A 25,090-nucleotide genomic window follows, 5' to 3' on the forward strand; every position below is an offset into this window, starting at 1 on the left:
TCTATGTATGAATATTAGAAATGAAAAAAAGGAATAGTAAAACGGCAGTTTCATTTTTTTTCAAACTTGAAGAAATTGTAAAATATTTTTATTAATTAACATTTATATATTGTCTTTCTTCTAAACGAGACGTTCCTATCGGTTGAGAAATTTGTTTACCTTTAAACTCGTGTGCTTTGCCTCTTTCCTTTTTCCCGTATTAGAACAGAGTGAGTTACGGTAGTGGCACAATCTTAGTTTTTCTTGAGTGGTTCTGTGCGTCTCGTATGTTATCCCCTGTCTTGTAAATTATTATTCTGTGAGTGCACGTGTTCGATTGATAGGAATCTCAGCTGATTAATTTATTTGCCGTACCTTTTATGACCTGTTGTCAATGGAATATTTAGAGAAAATATATTTTTGTGAGAAGAAACAAACGGATTCGAAAAGTTTTTGCTGTGCTCAACTTGTTTGATGCAATGAGAGAAGAATTAAAATTGGAAATATGTGCTCTTAGGCACGGGTCTGTTTAGATGAAATTTGGGTCCCTTAATGGACTCTTCACAAAATATCTTTTCATAAAAACGGACCCTTTACAAAATATTTTAACGTAAAAACGCACCCTTCAATAATAATAATTTATCTTTTAATCGGGCTCTTCACAAATTTGTTTATCTTCATTATTGTTTTGTTAATTGAATAAAGCCTTCCAAGGAAGGAGAAGGAAGAGAAAGACAGATGTAAACGAACTATTTGCACAAATTCACAAAAGCAGGACCCTGGTTTGCGAATGAGATTGTGAATGTGAATGAGATTTTATATTCACAAATTACGAGTACAATTTTACGCAATTTTCGAAATTTTACGAAAACGGACCTTTCACAAAATGTCTGGACAGACCCCTGTTAGGTCAGACTGAGGAAATGTTATTTTATGTGTTATTTCCTTCACTTGTTGAATAAAGATGTTCTCGCGATAACATTATAGAATTGATACCAAACATTACCATAGTTAATTATTCATTAACAAACATTTTTTTACATTGTAAATTAACACTATTTGATTATCACGATTGAGTTTTCATTTCAATTCTGAGTATTGTCACAGATAATTAAGAAAACACAATGTTATAAAAGTGATCATAAGTGCAATAAGAAATTAACTGTTCTTAAAATGATAAATGCAAAGTTAGTTTCTGTCATTAAAAAATAAACCTACATGCATGCTTTTATCATCAGTTTGACTGGATCCTTTTTATTTTGTAACCTAAACTACGTCATAAATTATTTTAGTTAACTTCAATTAAAAACTAAATTTAAAGACTTATAGATATTCTAAAAGAATGCACCACATGTTTCAAGAAAATATTTTTATTTCAACACATACACTGAAACAACAAATAAACATAACAATCATCTATAAAAATCAGACTGTCAAAAGTTGTTGAATACTTTCTATGTAAGCTAAGGGCTAACTTTTTGATTTCTTTTAAAACTGCCGAGTTGCTATGGCAACATTACTTTTTCTTTTTGTGGAACAAAAAACGATCGTCTTAAAATTATTATGTAAATAAAATGTTATCTATACATAATAATAAACGCGGCTGTGTGTGTGTCTGTAATCACAATATATCGCCCCAGAAGCCTCGCCCAGGCTCGAAACTCGGCACATAATAGTGTTTTGACATAATGAAGAAGTATTTTTTTTCTTTTTTCAAACATTTGGATTAGTTTTTAAGTTATCAGTCATTTTGTAAGAAAATCTATGCTTTTTCGTCTTCAAAGAGCCATATTCAAAAAACTATTAGAAAATGCATATACTTTTCCCCACTCTTATAAATGTATGCTAATGCGAACCTTACAATTGAAATATTAATTTTCGACTACTTAAATCAATAATATACGAAGGAATTAATAATTTAATTGTAAGGTTCGCATTAGTTTACATTTATTAAAGTGGAGAAAAGTTTAACTTTTGTATTAAAAATGTGGCAACATATTCGATACGTAAATAGAACGCTTCGCTTTGATATATTTGTCGCTATCATAATTGTTATAATAAGTTTTTCTTCTTCTTTCCACGCTCTATTTTTTTTTTCTTAAGCGAAGACGATAATTTTTGTAGCGATATAGAAATAGAAATTGATACCATAAAAAATTATATAGAAATAGAAATTGATACCATGAAAAATTAATTCGTTTTCGTGTTCTTTTCATGTATTTAGCATTTTAGTTTTTCCTTCTTAAGCGTTGTAGCTATATAATATATAAAATAGGAATTTAATTGTTTTTGAAGGAGCGATCGCACTTACCTTGGATCTCTTTGGTTCTTCTATTCTTTATTTTAACAGTTTTTATTAAAAGTAATTAGTTATTTTCAGAAAGTTTCAGTTTGCAGGTAAGTACTTAGATTTTAATATTGAAGTTTCATGATTTGCTTTCATAGTAATTGTTGTTCTAAAGTATTCGTTGACTTCTTAAAAACCCGATTACTGACATGGCAGAACCGCCTTCCAAAAAACCTTGTATTTTGTCAAAGAACAAGATATTAAGAGATTCTCAAAGAAGAAGAAGGGACCAAGAAACGTCTGTGGAACGTCAAAGAAGGATGGAACATGACCGAATTTTGACAAGCAATTCTAGAGTCCAAGAAGTATCAGAGAAACGTCAAAGAAGATTAGAAGAGGATCGTGTCTCAACTAGCAGTGCTGGGACCCGAGAAACACCTGAGGGACGTCAAAGAAGATTGGAAGAGGATCGTGTCTCTACTAGCAGTGCTAGGGCCCAAGAAACACAGCGTGGCGGACAGCTGGCCGCCTTAGGCGGCTAGTTTTTAATAAAAGTCGGAGTCGGATTTATTATTTAGCGTGGAAGTAGAGAACGACAGAATATTTTACTTTCTAATAGAGTTTCGTAACATTTTGGTGACCTGAGGACGTGATATTATTAAGAAGTAATTCGAACTTGCACATGAAGTATTTTTAATAATACAATGGATAAAATTAAAAAGCAATGGAAGATTGTTCGTAGCTCTTTTACAAGATTATGCAACCAGATTTTGGTGGAAGTAAAATCAGAAAAAACGGATGAATTATTGGAAGTTAAAGACAAATTTAAAACACTGAAAGCAAAAAAAGAAGAACTTCAAATTTTAGACTGCGAAATATTGGATCTAATGTTGCAATCAAACGATATATCTGAGGAATATATTGAAAATGAAAGTAAGTTAATTGATGATTATAGTAATAATTATTATAAAGTTGAAACTAATATTGATAAGTGTTTTAAAGAGCTCGATGAAGAAAATTTATCAATAAGTAGGGAACATTCTAATCGTAAATTTAAACATCCTGAAATTGAACTTGTCAAATATGACGGTAGTATAAAAGGCTGGTTATCATTTTGGTCAATGCTTAAAAAATAGATGAAGATTTAGCTTTAGAACCTGGTGATGAATTTCAATATCTCATGCAGTGTACAGTTGACAATTCTCGTGCTAGAGAACTTGTTTTAAGTTATCCGTCATCAACCGAAAATTATTCAAAAATCATAGAAAGCTTCAAATCTCGATTTGGCAAAGATGATGTTTTAGTTGATTTTTACATTAGAGGAACTTTGATCTTTAGTCATACAAAACAAGAAATCACAAATGGGTTTTTCACTTCCTTCTCTATATGACCAAATAGAATCTCAATTAAGGGTTTTGGAATCATTGGGTATAGTGACTAAAATGTATGATGCAATTTCATTCCCGTTAGTGGAGTCATGTATTCCTGAGGAGCTTCTTTGAGTGTGACAAAGACAGTCGGAAATTTGCGACACTTCGAAAGATAGATTTGATGGTCTGATGTCATTTATGAGAAGTGAGGTAGAAAAGGACAGAGAATTACGATGGCTGTTGGCGGATTTAACTTCAAGAAGCCTAAATTAACGAACAACAAAATATCGCCAAATGCGCGTGATAAAGTAGTACCAACTGCAAACGATTTATTTTCTGGTCACCAGAAAAAAGAAAAGTTTGCCAATTGTATTCGTTGCCAAAAAGTACATGAAAGTAAAGATTGTTTTTGGCATCTAGGATGTCTTATGAAGAAAAACTAGAAAAGATAAAACAAGAAAAAGGTTGTTTTTGCTGCCTTAAGGTAGGACACCACCTAAAAGCGTGTAAAACATTTGTAAAGTGCATCAATTGTGGAAAAAACATTGGACTGTGATGTGCGCTGAACTCAAAATCAACCAGAAGTAAAAAGAAGTACAGAGAAATGACAACGGAAAAACTTCTTTATCTAGTACTAGCAGTTCTGGAGAGGTTCTTTCACAAACTTTATTAGTGAAGTTAAAATCAAACACCAACGAACGGACTGTTCGTGCGATTGTTGGCAGTGGCTCACAGCAGTCGTATATTCTAAAAGAAACTGTCCATAAAATGGGTTATGTGGAAGAAGGCTCAAAAGATTTTATTCATATTCTATTCGGAGGTTCCACTATACAAAATCAATCTCACAAATGCTACAACATAACAGTTGCAGACTTGAAAGATAATTACAACTGTACTTTTCAAGTTCTGGATCAAAATGTTATTTGCGGAAATTTGCCAAGACTACGAAAGGGACCTTGGTTGAAAGAGCTGAAAAGCCTGAAAATTTGGATAACAGATTACGGTGAATGTCAACCGGAAATTAAATTACTCTTTGGAGCTGACATTTGTGGACAACTTTTTACTGGAAACATGTATGAACTGGAATGTGGTTTAACGACTATAGAAACAAAGTTAAACTGGATCATTATGGGGAGAGTTCCGAAAGAAACAGAAAATGGATTTGCAAGCCTCATCATAAATTCACTCCTTTCTCAGAACTGCAGCATAACAAAACTATGGGATACTGACATTTTAGGTATAAGAGATCCTATAGAGACCAAGTCGAGAAAAGAGTTAGAAATAGCAACATTTTATTATTTTCAGAAAACAGTCACGAAGAATAAAAATGGACGTTACGAAGTTCATTTGCCATGGCTGGAAAGATTATCTCCAGATGAATAAGTCCGCTGCTGAAAGAAGATTCATTTCAACTTCAATGAAGCTCAAAGCTGAAGGCAGATACGAAGATTATGATGCAGTTTTTAAGGAATGGGAAGACTTTAAAATAATCGAAGTGATGCCAGAATCTGAAATCGGGGAAGCTTCTCACTACCTACCACACAGAGGAGTTTTTAAGGAACATTCTACAACTCGTATCAGGTCAGTTTTTGATACCTCTTCACATGAAAAAGGTTTTCCTTCGCTGAATGACTGTCTTGAAAAAGGACACCTAATCTTTTAGAAGAAATACCAACATTATTAATGAGATTTTGGATGGACAGCATTGGTGTGGTATCAGACATTAAAAAGAGCTTCCTGCAATTTTCCGTTGTTAACGAAGATCGAGACTTCCTTCGTTTCCTCTGGTGGGAAGATTTTGAGAAGAAAAAATTTAAGATTTTTAGACACAAGAGAGTTATTTTTGGACTCACGCGTAGTCCTTTCCTTTCGTCTGCAGTAATAAATGCAATTCTAGATGCAGGTCCATCAGATATTAAAGACACTGCTGATTGTTTAAAAAAGTCTTTTTATGTTGACAATTCCATACCTTCAGTACCTAGTCAACACAAGCTTGGGAAACTTATTTCGGAATCTACCCAATTGTTACACAGTGCATGTTTTGATCTCAGAGCATGGGAATACTCACACGGCAATTCCTATGGTGAAGAGCCTACTTAAGAGCCTACTTACTCTGGGACAAACAGCAAGATAGCATCTTTTGCGATTTGAGCAATATTAAAAAAGTGAAACCTATCCTAACAAAAAGATGTGTTTTGTCTACAGATCAAAAGATTTTTGATCCTCTTGGTATTTTGTGCCCAGTCACTCTACCTCCTAAAATCTTAGTACAGCACACGTGGACTTTTAAAATAGGATGGGGTACAGAATTACCAGAAAATTACAGAAAAGAGTTAGAGATCTGGCATGACGATTTGTCTTTATTGAATGAGGTCAAAATTCCAAGATGCTCAGATATGAGTGATTTTAAAACTGAATTTAGTATTCATGTATTTTGTGATGCCAGTAAACTCGCATACAACACTGTTATATTTTTTCGAAAAATCCAAGAAGAAAAAGTGTCCTTACATTTTATACAAGCCAAAATTAGAGTAGCTCCACCACGGTTGGAGATACTTTCCTGTTGCATTGGAGCAAGTATTGCTTCGCTAACAATAAAAGCGATGGATCTAAAAGAAGTACCTATCATTTATTGGATCGATTCTTCAACAGGTCTTTGCTGGATTAAGAGAGAAGAGCACTAGGGTGTATTTGTCAAAAATCGAGTGAAAGAAATCCGATCATTAACGGAAAAGAATTCATGGAGACACAAACCCGGGGAGCAGAACCCAGTAGATTTACCTTCCAAAGGTTGTTCCGCTAAAGTCATCTAAAAATCAAAGTGGTGGGAGGGACAATCATGGTTAAAATTGCGTGTAGAAAAACGGTCAAAAAATGAATTCAATGAAGAAGAAGAGGATATTTTAAAAGAAGGACGAAATAGTATTATTTCTTCTCTTGTTAGTAATGATGCAGATGTTCAATGGAACTGCAGACGTTTGTCTAAATGCTCACAAATATTGAGAATGCTTGCTTGGATGTACTGATTTATCAATGAAACCCGAAAAAGCAAAATACAAAAAGAAGCAGTTCTTTCAGTGAATGAATTAGAATCGGGGAGAAAAAATTTATGAAGCTTGTTCAACTTGAAACATTTTGAAGGAAGAAGATGTTAAAACTCTTTACAGTTTTATTGACAACGACAATATTCGCAGACTAAAGACAAAAATTATCAGAAGAAATGATGATGATAATTTTTTGTGCCCGATTGTTCTACCTTCAAAACATGAGACTGTATAAATTGATACTCGAGAGACACTTGAAGTCTTTGCATGCTGGAGTACAATTTGTGTTGGCTGATATCCGACAACAATTTTGGATCTTGAGGGGGAGAAAAACCATCCAAAGAGTGATCTTGAAATGTGTTAGATGCAGGAGACATGATTCAAGGGGAGTGAAATCTGTGCCAACACCCTTACCAGAAGATAGAATTCGCGATACCTTGGTATGTGAAGTTTCTGGGGTAAATTTAGCAGGTCCGTTCATTTGAAAGATGGCAAAAAAGTTTGGATTCTCCTATTTACTTGAGCCGTATATCGAACCATGCATCTGGAACTCATTCAAAGCCTGTCAACAAGCTGCTTCATGTTAGGTTTTAGGAGATTCATTGCTCGACGAGGACGGCCTAAAATAATGTGTAGTAACAATGGAAGTAATTTCGTTGCGACGGATAATCTGTTGAAATGAAATGATTGGGAGAAAATTATTAATGATGCTTCAATATTCAGGATACAGTGGAAATTCAACCCACCCACTGCAGCATGGTGGGGAGGGTGGTAGGAGAGAATCGTTCAAATGATTAAAAGATTACTAAGAAGAGTTTTAGGAAAAGCCTGTCTCATGTATGAAGAAATGTTAACTATTTTGTGTGTTGTGGAAGCTGTTATCAACGGCAGGCCTCTTACCTACATTTCAGAAGATTCAAAGGACTTACTCCCACTTCCCCCATCAATTTTCATTCAAAATATACGAGCCATCGGTGTACCTGATTTAGACCCCCTAGATATTGTTAGCAGCACAAAAAGATGGAGATATCAACAATCTTCTTTCGAAAATGGTTCAGGGACGAGTACTTTAGTCTTTTGGTCCAGAACCCGCTCAAGAATAACCATCTAATACGAGATTTAAGGCCTGGTGATGTTGTTTTGATATGCTACAACAATAAGAAACGAATAGATTGGCCCTCGGGAAAAACATCTCCCCCTTCCCTGGAAAAGACAACCATGTTCGAGTGGTAAGAGTAAAAACAGCTAATGGAGAAGTTAATAGACGCGTACGAAAAATTTATCCCTTAGAGATATCCCATCATGATCCACTGTTTAAGAAGTCATTTAATGAAACTTTTGAAAATCAGTCCAACGTTCCAGAATTAACGAAACCAGAAGATGTTGATATGTGTACATTAAAAGACAATAACTTGCCATTAAAAACTAGATGTGGAAGGACATTAGTGAAACTTTTACGTTATTGACAATAGTTTTTTTTTTTTTTTTTTTTTTTTTTTTGGATATTATTATTTGTTTACTTCTTTGAATTTTCATAATTTAGAGATAAATGATTTTAAAGATATTTACAATTTTGATTTTCTTGAAATCAGAAGGGGGGAGAATGTTAAAATTTGTTAAATACTTTCTATGTAAGCCAAAAGCTAACTTTTTAATTTCTTTTAAAACTGCCGAGTTGCTATGGCAACGTTACTTCTTTTTGTAGAACAAAAAATTATCGTCTTAAAATTATTATGTAAATTAAATTTTGTTATTTTTTAATAAAAGTTGGAGTCAGATTTAGTATTTAGTGTGGAAGTAGAGAACGACAGAATATTTTACTTTCTGATAGAGTCTCGTAACACAGACAATTACTCTGAATGTGGTCATGTGTGTAAGTAGTGGATGAAGAGTGAGGAATACTGATCCCCAGTGCGGGAATATATATCCAATATTAAATATGAATTCAATAATGTTTTAGAGAGACATTACGCTAAGATCTAGTAGGCTTTATTTTTGTACAGTAGGTATTTACTTATTCTTTTTAAGTATCATGTCAAGTATTTTGAGAGCAGACTCTGGCGCATCTGAAGGAACCTGAAAAATAAGTTCATATTCAAATGCAAATGTAATATGATGTGTGTAATATCCATTTTGCTGAGCCCTAATGAGTTTTTTAACCCTTTTAAGGACTGCGATCATAAATACGTGATTCTCCCTTCACAACCTACAGTATTTAAATAAAACGAGCCTTTTTGACTCGAGCGGCCCTAGGTCACACAGACAGGTTCTCAATATGGTACACTCATCATAGAACTCATATTAGTATGTTTGTACCTTTTGTATATTAGTACCTTTTTAGCTCATATACTTTTAGAGTATGCGGGCCTGAGGAAACGCTTTTTTATTCCGCTGGTCTTAAAGGAAATAATTCTAATACAAAAGTCTTTGGAAGTTTAAAATATAATTTCAATTCAGGTCATGTGTTGTAAAATGTTTTCAAAAATTTCACAAAATAATTATTAAAAAATAATTATAGAGTATCGAACTACAAAGGGAATAATAATTATATTATCAACTTTGATGACAATAACATAACACTAAATAAGATGGCCAAGTTCTGTTACATGAACGCATCATACAAATACAGTTTTTTTTCGCAATATAGTGATGGTGGAACACTAATTAAAAAATTAAAACAATTGCAATTAAGTTAGTGTTAAAAAAATATGGCTAGTAAATGATCTCCAGTAAATATTCAATTATTAAACATTTATCTTAATAACAATGAAGTAATATAAGTTAACTATGTATGTTGAAAGGTAAAATTTATCATGATTTGAGGGCAGCATTAGAGTATTTCCTTTGTTAATTGGCAAACATAAAAGATTTGTAAATAAAGATTTCCGAAAAATTCACTCATTACTAATTATCATAATTTCACTCAAACTATTACTCAAATAACGTTGCGAATTCAACAGAAAGTTTCATCAATATCGAGAACTGTTCTTCGAAACGTTTTATAACTTTAATTTACACTTATTTAACGTAAAAAACTAATAATGTTCATTCTACAGGGTGCTTATTTTCAATTTTCAAAAGCCCTTAAATGTGCTTTTTTCTTTGGGTGTTTTTAAAAAGTGCTTAATTTTTCCTTTTTCAAAATCGGATTTTTCCTTTACCACGTTGATTTTCGCTACGAATTATGTAAAAAGACACAGTTCACATTGTTCTTTTCAACGTTTTCACAATTAATTCAACACCAATTTATTTAAGCGTATTGTCAATCCGCAGCGTATGAAAACGCCATTCGTTTTTACATGATTTTAAATTTTATGATTTTTGACAATTGTCAAAAACAATGCCAAATTTTTTTTGACATGACAGTTAAAACAAAATAAGACCGTCAATTGTCAAAAACTTTCTAACCATGCCTAATTCTGATATTTTTTTAAAGTGCTTGAAAATATTTTTGAGGGCTTTAAAAGGTGCTTATTTTTTGTGGAATAATTTAGCTACGCATCCAGTTCTACTTGAAAGTAATTGCGTAACTAAATAAGTATGTACTTACCACGTGACCAGCTTTTAAAATCCAAAAGAAGCTAAATTTCTTGAATGTCTTTACAAATCCTCCACTATGATCATTGGGAAATGTCAGAGGTTTCTTCGGAGCAGCCATAAAACTTTTATTGCCAGGCCAATTCAACTTTTCAATCCATGCTAGTGTACCTGTGATGTCAACAAAAAATTTAAAAATACAAATTAAAAGACAGTGTCAAGCGATCATTTTAAGAAAAATTATTAATTGCATGTTATTAAGAGATATTTTAAAAGTATCATACCTAGAGTATCTACCATAAGATCCAACTGGCCATTGTAAACATTAACATCAATATAGGTTTCATTTGAAAGAAGTTCACTAACTGGAAAAAAAAATAGCTTAAATTAGACCTTAAACCTTGAAATCAATTTATTGAAAATGAACAAATGCTTAGAAAGTTGTTTCACGTAACTCACACGAACTGAAATTTTTAGGATATAATTTTTAGTACCTTTTATGTTTAGGTGGCAAACTAATGTATTCAGCCTATCTTTCATTAACTTGTTAATACAGACTAAGCTCTCTAATATAACAAACACATTATTATAATGACAAGAGATGTCAGATTTTCCTAACTCAGATCCAGTAACATAAATTTCATGACCTGGTACTGGGATTTTAGTCTTCAGAACCAGTAACAGGTATCTAGTGAGGGGTGTCATAGATATGTTCAAAAATTTTTTTTTTTACTGAAATAGTAACTTTATAATAAAAAATTATTGTAGTTTTAGAAATCCGTGTATTTCATCAGTTTCTTAACAATAAAGCAGAAATAACTGGTTTAGGTATAATTTTAAATCTAATGAATCTTTGTAAAGAGGACTTTAGGGCGGAGATATATGTTCACTAAAGAGAAGTGTCTACTTGAGAAGGCATGCAAGTTCAGAAAACAATGCTAAAAATTATTTTAGCTGAATTAATCTAGTAGTTAAATAAATACGAGAATTAATATCTTTAAAAAGTTAATAAAATCACAATGACTAAAATTTAAATTTAACTGTTGAAAAATAAGATATATGTGTATTATTCTCATCCTGAGTTTGCTTTCAGCAAATAAATAAATGTAATAATATGTTTTATTATTTACGTTTTTAGACACAGCATTTTATAGAAGTACGTATAATAGAAAGCAGTTGCTAACAGAAGATAGATATTTTCTTGCAAATGACTAATTATTTTTACTATTAGTAATTTAATTTCCCAGAAATTACAAGTCATGTTAAAACCGAGATAATTTTCTTAAAAGAATAGTTATTTAAATTATTTTCAGATGATTTTAATTTTAAAAACAGAAAAAACCTCTTTTTATATTACTCAACAAAAAACTCATTTGGAGACATTTTATCACATTTTCAGTAGAAGTTGCTCAACATTTATACTTAAAAGAAGCCAGCATGAATAAAATTGACCATTGATAACTTTAAATTTTTAATAGAATGGTTTTCTTACTTGTTAGCTTTATAAATACAATTCTCAATCAGTCTGGTTAAAGTTTGCTTATTGTGTTATCCATGAAATGTTTTCATCTCTTTTTTTTGTGACACAATTACTAGTTAGTTTCAAAGAAAACGTTTTCCATAAAAACAAATTTGCCCCTTGTTTGTTGCTTGATGTAGAAATTATTTCAACTTTTGGGGGTTCAAAATTACTGAGATATCGAGAAAAAATCCTATCGTTAAGGACACTATAGTCGCTATTTTATTCCTCTGTTAAACTTTGGTGATAAAATAAAATTTTTCACCGTGCATCAAAGAGTTTGAGGTATACCTCACTGCACATAAATAACGTATACAGTTATAAAACATTTTGAACTTAATATATTGTCATTTTAAAGTGTTATTGAGATATTTTATAATATCTTACGGCTAAAAAAAGTTCTATAAATAAATTCTATTCAAAACTCCTATAAATCTGATGAAAAATTAATTAATGAAGTCAATAGCCGATACCTGTGCTTCATAGCAAAGTTTTACAGTAATCGTTATGAAATACGAAAAGTCATCCCAAATGTCTTATTGAAAATTTTTTAAAAACTCTGTTTTTTAAAAAAAAGTTAAAAATAAGGACATATGTTTTTACAGGTGCGCAATAAATCTCCTTAAAACTTTATGTTGTAACTTATTTGTTTCATAGAAAATTACACAATTTTTATATTGTTTTGCATAAATGTTATGATACCTGGCCGGGTAATCATTCTAAATTTTAACGGGTAATTGGAACTGGCCAGGTAAAACAGAAATTTTGCATTTAATTTTAAAAAGTCATTAAAACCGCTAGAAATTATTAAAACAGCTAAATCTTTTTTTATATGGCCTCACATCAATACGAAGCATCTTGAATTGTTTTTGAATGAAAAAAGAGTAACAAGATGCCCCTAGATTCCTATCATGTCAAGATGGTGGTCCTGATCAATAGCCAAAAAATTAGTGACACATAGATTACTTGATAATCAAAAGCATATACAACCAACATCACGTTTCATTAGGTTAATAGAATGAATTCACAATCTGAATTTATTTTCAAAGGGTTAACTATTTCTTACATTGGGCTAACTATTTTTATTAGTTTTAATTGCTGGAAAAATAGCTGAACATACTTATATAATGCTATAATAAATGAAATAGTTCAGTACAGCTGAAATATCATGGTTAAATATCCTATAGATTACGCTCTGTGTGGTCATAATTTTTTAAAAGACAAAAATAGGAAATAAAATTCCCTGTATATTCGCAGTTTATAAGGAAAAAATCAAAATCCCCTGTTATTTTAGGTGATTTTTAAATTTCCTATATTTTTCAGGTTTTCATTGTTCTCCCTGTGGAGTGGCAACCCTGTTAAATTACAACATTGTTTACTCACATTATTCTAGTTTTTCACTGTTATGAGTATATACTTAATGGTACTTTTGTGCTCTCACGATAACATCCGCTTTTCTTTGATCAACCAAAATTAAATCAACCATCAAATGTTTTTTTTTCTGAGAATTTTTAATCATAAGATAATGCTGTCTCTAAACGTATAATTTGAAAATTTAAGATTTAATTACCTGAGGACACCACTGGTTTCATAAAATCCTCTGAAAGTGCTTTAAAAACATCAGATGACTGACCTAACATAGAAAATGATTAATTAAGTACACAACTTTGTTAAAACTGTAAAAAGTAACAATGAGTATATGACATAAATTTATTTTTAAAGAGAAAGGCAACGAAAATATTAATTATATATTTATTTCATGCCTAAAAACACTTAACTATTTAATTAAAAGGATAAAATTGGTAGTGAAAGAAAATTAGAAATCAAAGTTTTAAAATTAAAAGGAAAATATACAGTTTTTTAAGTCCTATTCAATACTTATAATGGGTTGCAAATTTGCCAAAAGTGGTTAATAAAACTCAGTACAAAGAAAGAAGATCTGTTCAGTGTATTATATGATTATATTCTTCTTTCTAATGGTAAAGTGTGACCCTAGGTTGGCACCTTTGTATTTGGAGAGAGTAATGTTACTCAGGCAAAGTCCAAGTTGAAATGTGAAATGAATATAGAAATTCTAATCGCTAACATAACATAATTCTATTTATAAAAAAAATCATTAAGCTGATGTTGTTACTTTTCAATTGTTTTTAGTTCATGTTTTCTGTTTAAAAAATAATATTAATTCTATAAGCATTAGGTAAGGAAATTATCATGTTATCTAATAAAAGGTATAAGATGATCTTGATTGTTAAAATGAAATTTTTGAAAAAAGGAATTGTTAAAAACAATAATTCTTAATATAGTTAAATTCATTTTTGACACCATAAATCAGTACCCATTTAATAAATTTTAACCTGCATTAATGAATACTGAATTGTAAGTTTGATGTTCTTTAATATTATAAATTTCACATAACTGATCACATGCATATAAATATAATAGTAATTCTAAAATTAAAATAAAACATAACTGAAATATATTAGAAATATAAAAAAAAATTTAGTTGACAACTGCTGAATTACAAGAAATTGAGCTGAAAAATAAGAATAAAGTAGAAGTAAAAAGATAAAATGTGATTAGCATTTTATGCTTTAATTTGTGCTTTATTCCAATTGTTAAGCTTTATTCATAAATAGCACAAAGTATACTCTATTTCCCTTTGACAATGAAAGGTTTAAAAACTTTATTTATTTAGAATTTGATCCTCTCATTCAATGCTTTACTTTTTTTATTTACTCAATATATAGAGACTCATTCAGTTGCTGTAGAGATGAACTGCTCCAAAAATATTAAATATGAATAGCTAAAGCCACCCCAAATTAACAGAGTTAAAACCCAGTAAAATCAAATATTTAAGACATGAAAAATACAAAAATTATAAATAAAAGGTACAATTGATTTTTTTTATATGAGAGTTTTTTTATAATATAATTTCATTTGATAATTTAAGTAATACTTACCACCCCAAGTGACATTTTCTGGTATGTCATTCAGCTTTTGCCTTATCTTCCCATTCATCAAGTCAGACAAGACTTCCCCATCCCCGTGCTGTCGGTCTACCTGTCTCCTAAACTTATCTTTGAGAGAGAAATAAATTATTCAGTTATTTATAAACTCTATTTTACACTCAACATTTAATTCAGAAAGAAAAGAATATAATTAATATTCCTCTAAGGGGGGAGGTTAAAAATGTTTATATTTGAGATACAAGAATGAACGTGAGTTAATTTATTATATTTCTTTCATCTTATCAGTTAATAAGTGAGATATAATTAAAAATGAAAGTATAAGTATTTTTTTTTATCAGATTTATAAGGAACGATGGTCTCAATGATTTATCAATGTGTAAATTTACTTTTTTAAAAATACATAGTTTTAATAACTATATCTGCATATTTAGGCTGCTGCTTCTAAAGCAAAACTTCCAGAAATTATTTTAGCATGTTGTCGGTGAGCTTTTTATTCTAGGCATAGCTTGAATTGTGTGTATAGAAAAACAGACACACAGCAAAAAATGCACCGTTGCAATAATCAATCAGAAAAAAAAATCTGAATAAAAATTTCATTCTTTCTATTCCTTACTTATTTAAGCACTAAGCATACTTATTAAGTGGAAATGTCCTGAAATTCGGGGTCGGGATAGCAAGGTATATTAATGGAGGTAATTTTCGAACACCACTATGTAATCAGTACGCTAAATGATAAAGTGGTTTTGAAAAATATTAATTCAAACATGACTATTACCATTATAAATTTATAGGACCCACAACTACCTTATAAAGAGACTGATTAGAAAAAAATGTGATAAATAATTTGGATTCATGAATGACATCTCATTACAAATTGGATCCAAAAGTTAGTAATTTAAAAAAGAAATAATTTTCATACGTAAATTTTAAAATCAGAATCAAATGCTGAGTTCATTTTCTTAAATACCCATATAGAATTGTGTCCATTTTTCTAAACAAGCATTTCGGACAATGTCCATAATAAAAAGCTCACAGATGATCTGAACTAATTTTCATGATAGAAATTGCTATTAACAGAAAAAACAAGTGTTTATCTTATTTCTTGTTTATATTATCTGCAAAATATTACAGTCATGAAAACTTAGCTATAACTCTGAAAATCAAATAATTATAAATAAAACTTAAATTTTTTTTTTGTCATGCTAGTGTAAAACATACAAAATTTTATAACAAAAAATGGGAATTTATTTCAATCATCAATGTTAAGTTTATATTAAAAAAAGAGAAAAACAAAACAATTTTTATAAATACAATAGAACAGATTGGCTAAGATAATTGTCAATTAACTTAAAGGTTATTCTACAATAGGGGTGTGCACTACCTGTATCCCTCAAATTGTAGATTGCTCGCAGTTTGCAGTAATAAATTCGTTGAGAAACCACCTTCACAAGCGCTACCATTTTTATAACTATTTTTCAAACTGATTTTAATTTTTTTCAGAGAAGTGAAATTGTAACTTTAAAATTTAAATATATCCATGCGTTAAAAGATTCAAGTCCTTTGGCATTCTAAAATTTAAAGATCTAATTCACTGCATTATATGCAGTAAAAAAAATTATAAAATTTCGTTTGCAGAAAAAGTAAAAACTTGCGGCAATTAAGTTTTTTTCTTCTTAAAAAAAGACAAAGTATGCTAAACTTCATGTGTTTAATTTAAAATTATCAACAGTCCCCTTGAAAATAGAATATATATATATATATATATATATATATATATATATATATATATATATATATATATATATATATATATATATATATATATATATATATATATATATATATATATATATATATATATATATATATATATATATATATATATATATATATATATATATATTGTGTTTTAAATTATTGATAAATTGTTTTTTATTGTTTTTATTTTAATAGGGAATAAATAAATAATCCATTAATATAAAAAAGCCAATTCATTGGGGTTACTGAAAACTAAAATTTCTTCTCTGTGGCTCTCTTGGAGAAAATGTTGCTCACCTCTGCTCTAGAATTATTAAAAATTGCACATGGTTAACCAGACGGTGTTCACACTACTTTACATTTACACAAATAATTTTATATTTTTATTAAAGTTTGATTATTAGTTAGCAAGAGAAAATGCTAATTGCTTAAAAAAAATCAGGATTTAAATAAACGTAGCTACAAATTGAAAAACATTAATGTTTGTAAATGACTCAGAGGGAGCACTTTAAAATCAATCTCATTTGAAGTGAAAATAGATTTTTTTTAAAAATAAATCAACAGTTTAAATGCAGAAGAAAATAATCAAATAGCTTACGCAATCTGTGACTTTTAGGCAGAGTGTTGACAGATTTACTAGGTAATGGATCTTCTTTCTTTAAAATATTAAAGAAGTCAACTCCATTTGTAAACTAAAATAAGCACAGAAAATTTTTCTATAAGTGTTTATGTACAGTATGCAAAATAAAAAACAGAACAGCATAATAACTATTGATCAAATAATCGGATTTTCAGATACTAAAATTCAGCTTAATAAATATTGATTTAATAAAGGGGTTTTTCAAGTACTGAGATGCAATTTTAATGGTTTGATAGGTTAGCCTTAAATATTCTAATTAATTCCTGCAGAGGATATTTTAATTTCAAGTTTCAAAATGGACACAAAAAAATCTATTCCATTTTTATTTTATATTAATTTATAATATTTAATACTTTAATTATTTTATACTATTATTGAATCCTTATTAATTACAATTAAAATACTTGAATGGATTTTAAATATGATTTATATTAGCTATGTTTATAATCTCACACAGGCCGGGGTAGCCTGGTTGGTAGGACATTGGGCTATTGTTCGTGAGAACGGGAGTAGGCAAAAGAATCCTCATGTATTAAATGATGACTGTTGCAAGCTAAATCTGTTGGGGTTAGGAAATTCTCCAATCTTCCATAAAAAATAAATACCACTGGGGGTACTGAATTGGAGATTGATTGTTTTCTGTTTCAGATCAAAATTACGATCTGTGGATGAATGAATGGAGTATGATTAGTCCTCTCTGTATATTGGGCGGCGACTGATGTTGGCCATAGATGTCGCCACTGAAAAAAACAAGAAACGCATCATCTACCTTAAAAGTTCGATTGATTTCAAGCAGGCTTGCTGATATTGGCAACTGGCATAAGTAACAACAACATACATTCCTCATTTCGTCTGTAATTTCAGTTTAATTAAATTTTGTGTGTAAATAATCTGAAATATTCAGGATAGGCTGCAACTTTATTAATCAACTCCTTATTCTCTGAATCTACTGTGTATAAGATGCTTTGTATATTTAAAGCGATAAGTAAAAAATTATCTGTTTATAACCATACAAAAGCCCACACTGAGTTGTGTGCCTAAGTAAGTGGAAAACTTGATTGTCAATCCCTATAATTATAAATGATATCTTTTTATGAAATTCAATGTAAAATGAATTTTACATTAAATTATATAAGAATAAACCATAACTCAACCCTAAACTGAAACTCATAACTCCCATAACTCAAACACTAAAATGGCAAATACTATAAAATCTAAAATAATCATACTAACATTGGCAATCAATCCTTGGATCTGAATTAATCTATCAGTGGCGTTTTTGAACTGCCCTGCAGCTAAAGTCTGTTTGACTTCATATGCATGTGCTTTAACTGACTGAAGTTCAACTTTATCCAAAAGAGACTGAAAAAGATTTTATATTAGGTGGATAAAGACAAATATTAGCCGTTTATTCTTATCGAATAAGTTAAATTTCCTTTTATCATATAAGCCTACTTATTTCTTAGTTAAAAAAATAATTTAATAAATGTTAATATACCATGTTTGAAATATCTGCAAAATCTGAATACCTGTCAACCCGATAATAGCGTGCAGCAAATGACAGTACGTTATTATGATAATTGATAAAAAAAATTATAAATAAAAAAACTGGTGATTAATTGAAACTTCTGTTACTCTGCTTATCTCTTGTTACTAAACCTCAATTTATCAAATAAAACTATATAAACTTTAGTTACAAAAATCTACAAAGTATCAACAATGAGTATTCAAAACAATGAGTATTCAAAACCTGCATGCTTGATTTTCTAAACATAAATCAAATATGAATGCAAAGCACATTTTTTTAGTAACAGAAGTGGAAATTTAGTAGACTATATCAGACATTTCGGTGCATTTTTTGATGAACAACAAGTAGAATAGGTAGACTACATTGCCAAGAAAAAGTATGTAGGATCATTCTTTTATATATAATGTTGCTGGTTCAAAACTAAAACGACACTTCTGCAACGCATTATGTTTGCAGAAGTGTCGTTTTAATTTTGAACCAGCGATGTGTCCTAAATTTAACGCAAACTCAGATGTAGACTCTAGTACCATAGAGAGCATAAATTTTCAAACCCCATAGTAATTAGTTTATAAAAGTTTTATAGCTATTTAAGAAGAATTCTTATATCATTTCATTATTTTGCAATAGAAATTTTATATTAAACAAGGAGATTAAAAATGTTTGTGTTTATTGAAAGTGTAACTCTTAGGGATTCTGAAGTCTGAGGATTACAAAAATTGTGCACAAAAAAACTGTCAACATTAAATGATAATGAAATAATTTTATTTTTAAAATACCCAAATTAAAGTTTAGATGCATATCAAATCAATAACTTAAGTTATGTCAGTTTTTTCTCGAAAAGTAGAAATTTAAATTTTTCAAAAATTTAAATAAATAAATGAAAAAGTTTAATAATATTTGTCTATTTTTAAATTATGACATTTCTTTTCTAGTAATAGTTTTCTGCAATTTTCAATAATTTTTATTTTAACATGGTGAAAATGTGATTTTGTTATGTAATTTCATTTAAAAAAAAGGCAACATTCAATGCATTAAAAAAGTTTACAGGTATCTTATAATTACTCTTTGAAACAAAGTAATCATGTCACTTTTCAAAAAATTAAAATTATAGAAAATTTGATTTATAAAATTACAAAACTAATCAATAAATATATAAATATCTTTTATTAATCTGATTGAAAGTTAACCAAAGCACGTTCTATTTGCGTATCGAATATGTTGCCACATTTTTAATACAAAAGTTATACTTTTCTCCACTTTGATAAATGTAAATTAATGCGAACCTTACAATTAAATTATTAATTCCTTCGTATATTATTGGTTTAAGTAGTCGAAAATTAATATTTCAATTGTAAGGTTCGCATTAGCATACATTTATAAGAGTGGATAAAAGTATGTGCATTTTTTAATTCGCGATCGCAACGCTCGAGTACGCCGTCTAGCGGGAGCCTGTAAATATCGGACATTAATTTATCACGTTTTCATTTAGTTCCATCAAAGTCATTGACTGAATCAGACGCCATTTTTTAGCAGCAAATAAGAAACAAAATTTCCCTAAGGAAAAGGCCGAAGAACTTGAAAAAAATCTCCAGAATATTAGTAAATCTTTCAGGAACAGAACACGCCAAACATTTGAAGAAAAATTTCTCAATAATTTTTAATTTCTATTATCAACAAACTTGCAACTGATGACTTCCGATTTCGGATACTGTTACAGATGTGTGTATTAAGGTAAAATGCATTTCTTCTGTCTTCAATTCATTACGAATTAAAGTGAAGTCAACATTGCTTTCGTCATTCCAGTGAATAAATATGAATTCAGAACATACAGAATTGTAATAGTTATAGCATATTCTTCTTCGTTATAGAATAGTATATATTTCTGTATCCATATAATTCGGAAAACAACAATAAAAAATTATCCAAGTTACTTGAAATAGTGCCATTTGTGCTGATTCTTAATTAATTTAAATCGTTTTCTTGGTAAGTTTTTTTTAATTTTGAAAGAATAAGTTCAACTAGAATTCAGCTATTCTGTTTTTAGCTACATATTCAAATTCATATCAATTATAAAATTTTGCTGTGTAGTATGTTATCTAAAAGTAATGAAGGTATAAACTATGTATCTATTATTTGAGAATAAAGTTTTCAAACAAGGAACTTATCATTTTGGAATTCTCCGGGAATCATAAATCAGGTAAGTGCAATGATTTTTACAATAAAAAATTTGCTTGTAAATATTTTTTTTTTCATTTGATGATGGTTCTCTACAGAATGGTTTTTTACGTCTGATTAAGAACTATAAGAATAATAAAAAAAAGAAACAATATGAAAGTTTTTATTTCAATGTTAATAATTCTTAAAATCGTTTTTTTTATCCTAAGAATTCTTTATTTTCCGTTTTTTAGTTTATAATTTTTTGATAAAAATTGTTCTCAAAATACTTTTGAAAAATTAAATGGTATAACATTATGTGTTTATGTATACTTCTTGTATATTCCAATGTTTGAAATAATATGATTCAGAAAAGTATGGAATAAAAATTCGGTACTTACGACGTATTAACGCCACCGCCGCTACAGATTTGGCGGTTTTTAAGTGCCGCCAATCTACACTTAAAATTTTTGCGACAGTTCATAAAATAAAACACTTTATTTAAAATCAAAATAGTTAGTTGGATTTCGGTGGAGAATGAGCCGATATAGAGTTTAGCATAGATTCAAAACAATCATATCGCCATATGAACTCTGATGAATAAGATTCCTAATGAAATAACATTTCCAAAACGTACGTTTGCCAAGATAAAGTTTTATGTTGTGGGAATCGGTACATTTTCGTTTTTTCGGTAAAATATTTCCCTCCTGAAAAAATAAAATTGCATCTTGTTTTGTTTTTGGCAAATCCCAAAGACGAATATTCGTAGCACTAAAAATGGCGACAAAAAAGAATTTTTTTTTTTTTTTGTTTTTGTTTCGTCAGCATTCTTTATTTTACGTTTCTTAGTTTCTAAATAATGATTTTTATTGAAACTTGAAATTTTTTGATAAAAATTTTTGTCAAAAAACGTTGTTTACAAAATTAAATTTCATAAAATTATGAGGCTTATGTATACTTTTTGTTCATTTTAATTTTTGAACTAATATGATTCTTAAAACTATAGAATGTAAAGTTTAAATGGGCCTTTCATGTTATATCATTAAATTTAGTAATACTATTTCTCGGGCATTAGGTTTTAACTCTTATAAGAATATACATATTTTTTTCTGTTAATGTACAAATATTTTTCCGATGTGTTTTGGATATTCCTTCTCTAATAAAAAGAGATACCATTTTGTTTTCGGTTGTACAAGAAAGAAGATCAAGCATTTTTCTGTTTTAAATTTAATAAGCCACATTAAAGAAGGAACGTTGCAATGCTACACGCTACATTAACGACGTCTCCAGAGTAACTGAATGACGGTTCATATGGAAATCGCAGGTAAGCGTCTCATACAACAACGCCCCCTATAGTTCGTTGCGATCGCGAATAGTTTTTTGAATATGGCTCTTTAAAGACGAAAAAGCATGGATTTTTTTACAAAATGACGGATAACTTAAAAACTAATCCAAATTTTTGAAAAAATAAAAAAAATACTTTTTCATTATGTCAAAACACAATTATGTGCCGAGTTTCGTGCCTGGGCGAGGCTTCTGGGGCGATATATTGTGATTACAGACAGACAGACAAACAGACACGCACACAGCTGCGTTTATTATTATGTATAGATAAATAAGAGTAGTAACCAAAACTTAGATAATTAAATACAATTTTGAAAATTTTTTTTTAATTGAAAGTAAAAAAAGTTGCAAGCAACTTGACATTTCATGTAATTAACAGTACTCGATAAAATAAAATTTACTTCAATGTGAAACCTTAAGAATTAGGAATTATTACTTTGTTTAAAGGTACTCAAAAATTTCAAACAAAGAACAAAGTTAAAAATTTGTATTGCTAACAATTTTTATCGTGAAATATTCATGATCATTTATAGAAGGACAATAAATACTACATAAATACTGATATGGAAAAAAACTTGCATCTAAACTTTGTTGTACACAAAATTAATAAATGATTAAGGTTACTTACTGTTGCATACAGATATGGACCCCAAGTAAAAACTGAATCAATGGGTGATATCCAAGGATCACCAAGAGCAATACCCTTAAAGTTGACATTGATGGTTTTACTCTTAATTGCCTGAAATAATTTGAATGAAATGTGCATATAATGTAATAACTTAACAAGAACAAAACAACAAATTTCTATTGATACTGTACGAAAATTAAAGATTTCATATATGAATTTAATAGACATCTAAAAAAAGTTTAAACTTATCCTTAAACATTATATTTTTATTAATAAACTGAATATTAAAAATTTGTCAGGCACATTATACACGACACAAGGGAAAATTTTTTTGTGTCGATTTTAAATTTGATATTAACTTTGCACCTAAAGCTGCTATTTTTTTAATTCTATTAAATGTCATTTTCAGTTGAACTTTTGTCCAAATGTACAAGTTTAGAAAAGTTATGTATAACAGAAGTAGCTTAAAAGTTTTATCAAACTTTTAGGAGAGTTACGGTACATCGTCAGGATTAGGTAATATTGCATCTATGCCTGGAAATATTGCTGTACACGTCTAGGTGCGCTTCCCTATCATGAACTGTTCAGAAGCACATGAAGAAACAGTTGTTATAGGGAAGAGGCCCTAGCTTGTAAACTTGTATAATTCGATAAAAAAAGAACAAAAATATCATTTTTTTTTAAAAAAAAATTGCAACTTGGAGAGAGAAATGGATAGCACATTTGAAATCTAAACTAAACTCAGCGGCGCGACAGCCCTTGAGGGCCAAGGCCTACTGTGCCCATCTCAGTTTTCTTGATCTTGGGCTCTGGGGTGCAGGAGCAGATGTTCCGGTCGAGAATTGCCAAACCATACCATAGATTATAAACGGGTTGGCGAAAATTTCTACTGGCGTTAAGGGAGCGTTCTCGCAAATCGCCAAACAGCTGTGTGCTTATGTTTTTGTTTTGTTTTCGGTATCACGTATCTATCATTCACCAAGTTATATATGGGTGCGACATTTCAGAGTTTCAATTAAGTGGATCTTCAATAGATTCTTCTGCATTAAATGAAATATAAAGCGTATTTTTTTGTTATAGCGCCGACATAATCGTTTGTATCTGTTAACATAATTGTGTTTATTAGCGTTTTTCAGAAGGTAGTAGTAAAACTAAGATAAAAGAAAATTATATATTATTAACTCCATAACTCCTTCTATATTTTCATAACTTTCATTGAATGTATTTCACGCAGTGAACTACTCATCAATTAATTAAAATTACTAATTTCACAATAACCTTTAATCCTTAATAGTGTAATGATTATTACAATAAAATTTGTTTGCCTAAAAGATTTTAAATTTTTTTTATTGTTTAGAAGAGACTTTGTTTCCAATTCTATATTCATTAATGGTTCAGCTCGATAACCATTTACAATTTTTTTAAAATTTTATTTAATTTTCAGTCATTATGGAAATTTAGCAATATTTTTAAAGCTGAAATTTATAAATGTATAAAATTTATAAATGTTTAAGAGAATTTTTAGCAGCTATTTTGTACTAATTATTTTAGTTGAAATGTTCATTATACACAGTTTTATGATAATAATCGTAAAATTCATTGAACAATTGAGTATTACATTTTTAAATGCAAGTAGAATTGAATAATTATTTCGTTTTATAATTGCAAAACGGTAGATAAGTAACTTCGTCATAAATTCTTACATGATACGAGATTATTATACGATTGCTTTGTAATGAAGGAATAACAATTTAAGTTTTAAACTTTTTGTTGAAAAGAAGAAAAAAAACGAAATTTTTTCCAGTCATCGGTGTTAGTGATTAGAGAGTCTTTTATCGTATAAATATTAAGTCAGTATTGTTCCCTTTTAAATAAAAATGCATTTTGCTCAGGAAAAAAATAATTACTTGAATTTTGTCAATAGAAATTCCCTAATTATTGCTGCAAAAGCTTTTAAATTTCTAATCAAACTTTCCTTTATTATAATTTTGCGTAAATATTTATTATTAATAATATAAATGACTATTAGAAGGAGTTAATTGGGAATGTCCAATTTTAATAAATTAACTGTTTGCGCAATCAGATTAATAACTTTTTTCATAATTTACAAATTCAGAAAAAGTCCTTTACAGTTTAAAAGTGAAGAGAAAAATAAAGTTGAGATGAAATTTATAAAGTAAGCATAACTCGAAGGAGGTTGAAGTAATGGCATTAAAATCAAAATTTCAAAAGAAAAAAATCACGTTTTAGTGCACAGTGAGCAGTAAACAAAAAATCTAAAACTTACTTTTGATCCATATATCAGATGTTTATGTTCTAGGACTCAAACTTTA

The 25,090-nt window shown here is 29.4% G+C and overlaps 2 protein-coding genes across 3 annotated transcripts in view; one reads left to right on the forward strand and one right to left on the reverse strand.

Annotated features, from left to right (window-relative positions):
* The first annotated feature begins 5,053 nt into the window (after positions 1–5,053).
* Positions 5,054–6,320, forward strand: LOC107437449 (uncharacterized). Its single transcript, XM_016049450.3, has 3 exons — positions 5,054–5,217; positions 5,283–5,719; positions 5,842–6,320. The coding sequence occupies exons 1-3, from the start codon at positions 5,054–5,056 to the stop codon at positions 6,318–6,320; spliced, it is 1,080 nt and encodes a 359-aa protein (XP_015904936.3).
* A 2,333-nt stretch (positions 6,321–8,653) lies between these two features.
* LOC107453574 (retinoid-inducible serine carboxypeptidase) overlaps positions 8,654–25,090 on the reverse strand; it is a 35,483-nt gene continuing 19,046 nt past the window's right edge. For both annotated transcript variants that reach the window (XM_043045357.3, XM_043045352.3), the window contains exons 6-13: positions 22,758–22,868; positions 18,337–18,465; positions 17,062–17,155; positions 14,697–14,813; positions 13,307–13,369; positions 10,502–10,582; positions 10,231–10,388; positions 8,654–8,756 (exon numbers count right to left, since the gene is read on the reverse strand). In XM_043045357.3, coding sequence (XP_042901291.2) covers positions 8,691–8,756; positions 10,231–10,388; positions 10,502–10,582; positions 13,307–13,369; positions 14,697–14,813; positions 17,062–17,155; positions 18,337–18,465; positions 22,758–22,868 — 819 coding nt within the window. In that variant the 3' untranslated portion in view covers positions 8,654–8,690. The remainder of the gene's footprint in view (positions 8,757–10,230; positions 10,389–10,501; positions 10,583–13,306; positions 13,370–14,696; positions 14,814–17,061; positions 17,156–18,336; positions 18,466–22,757; positions 22,869–25,090) is intronic.

Source organism: Parasteatoda tepidariorum, chromosome 2 (assembly GCF_982258835.1).
Source record: "Parasteatoda tepidariorum strain Cologne lab strain chromosome 2, Ptep-v5.0, whole genome shotgun sequence".
Classification (NCBI taxonomy): Eukaryota; Metazoa; Arthropoda; class Arachnida; order Araneae; family Theridiidae; genus Parasteatoda; species Parasteatoda tepidariorum.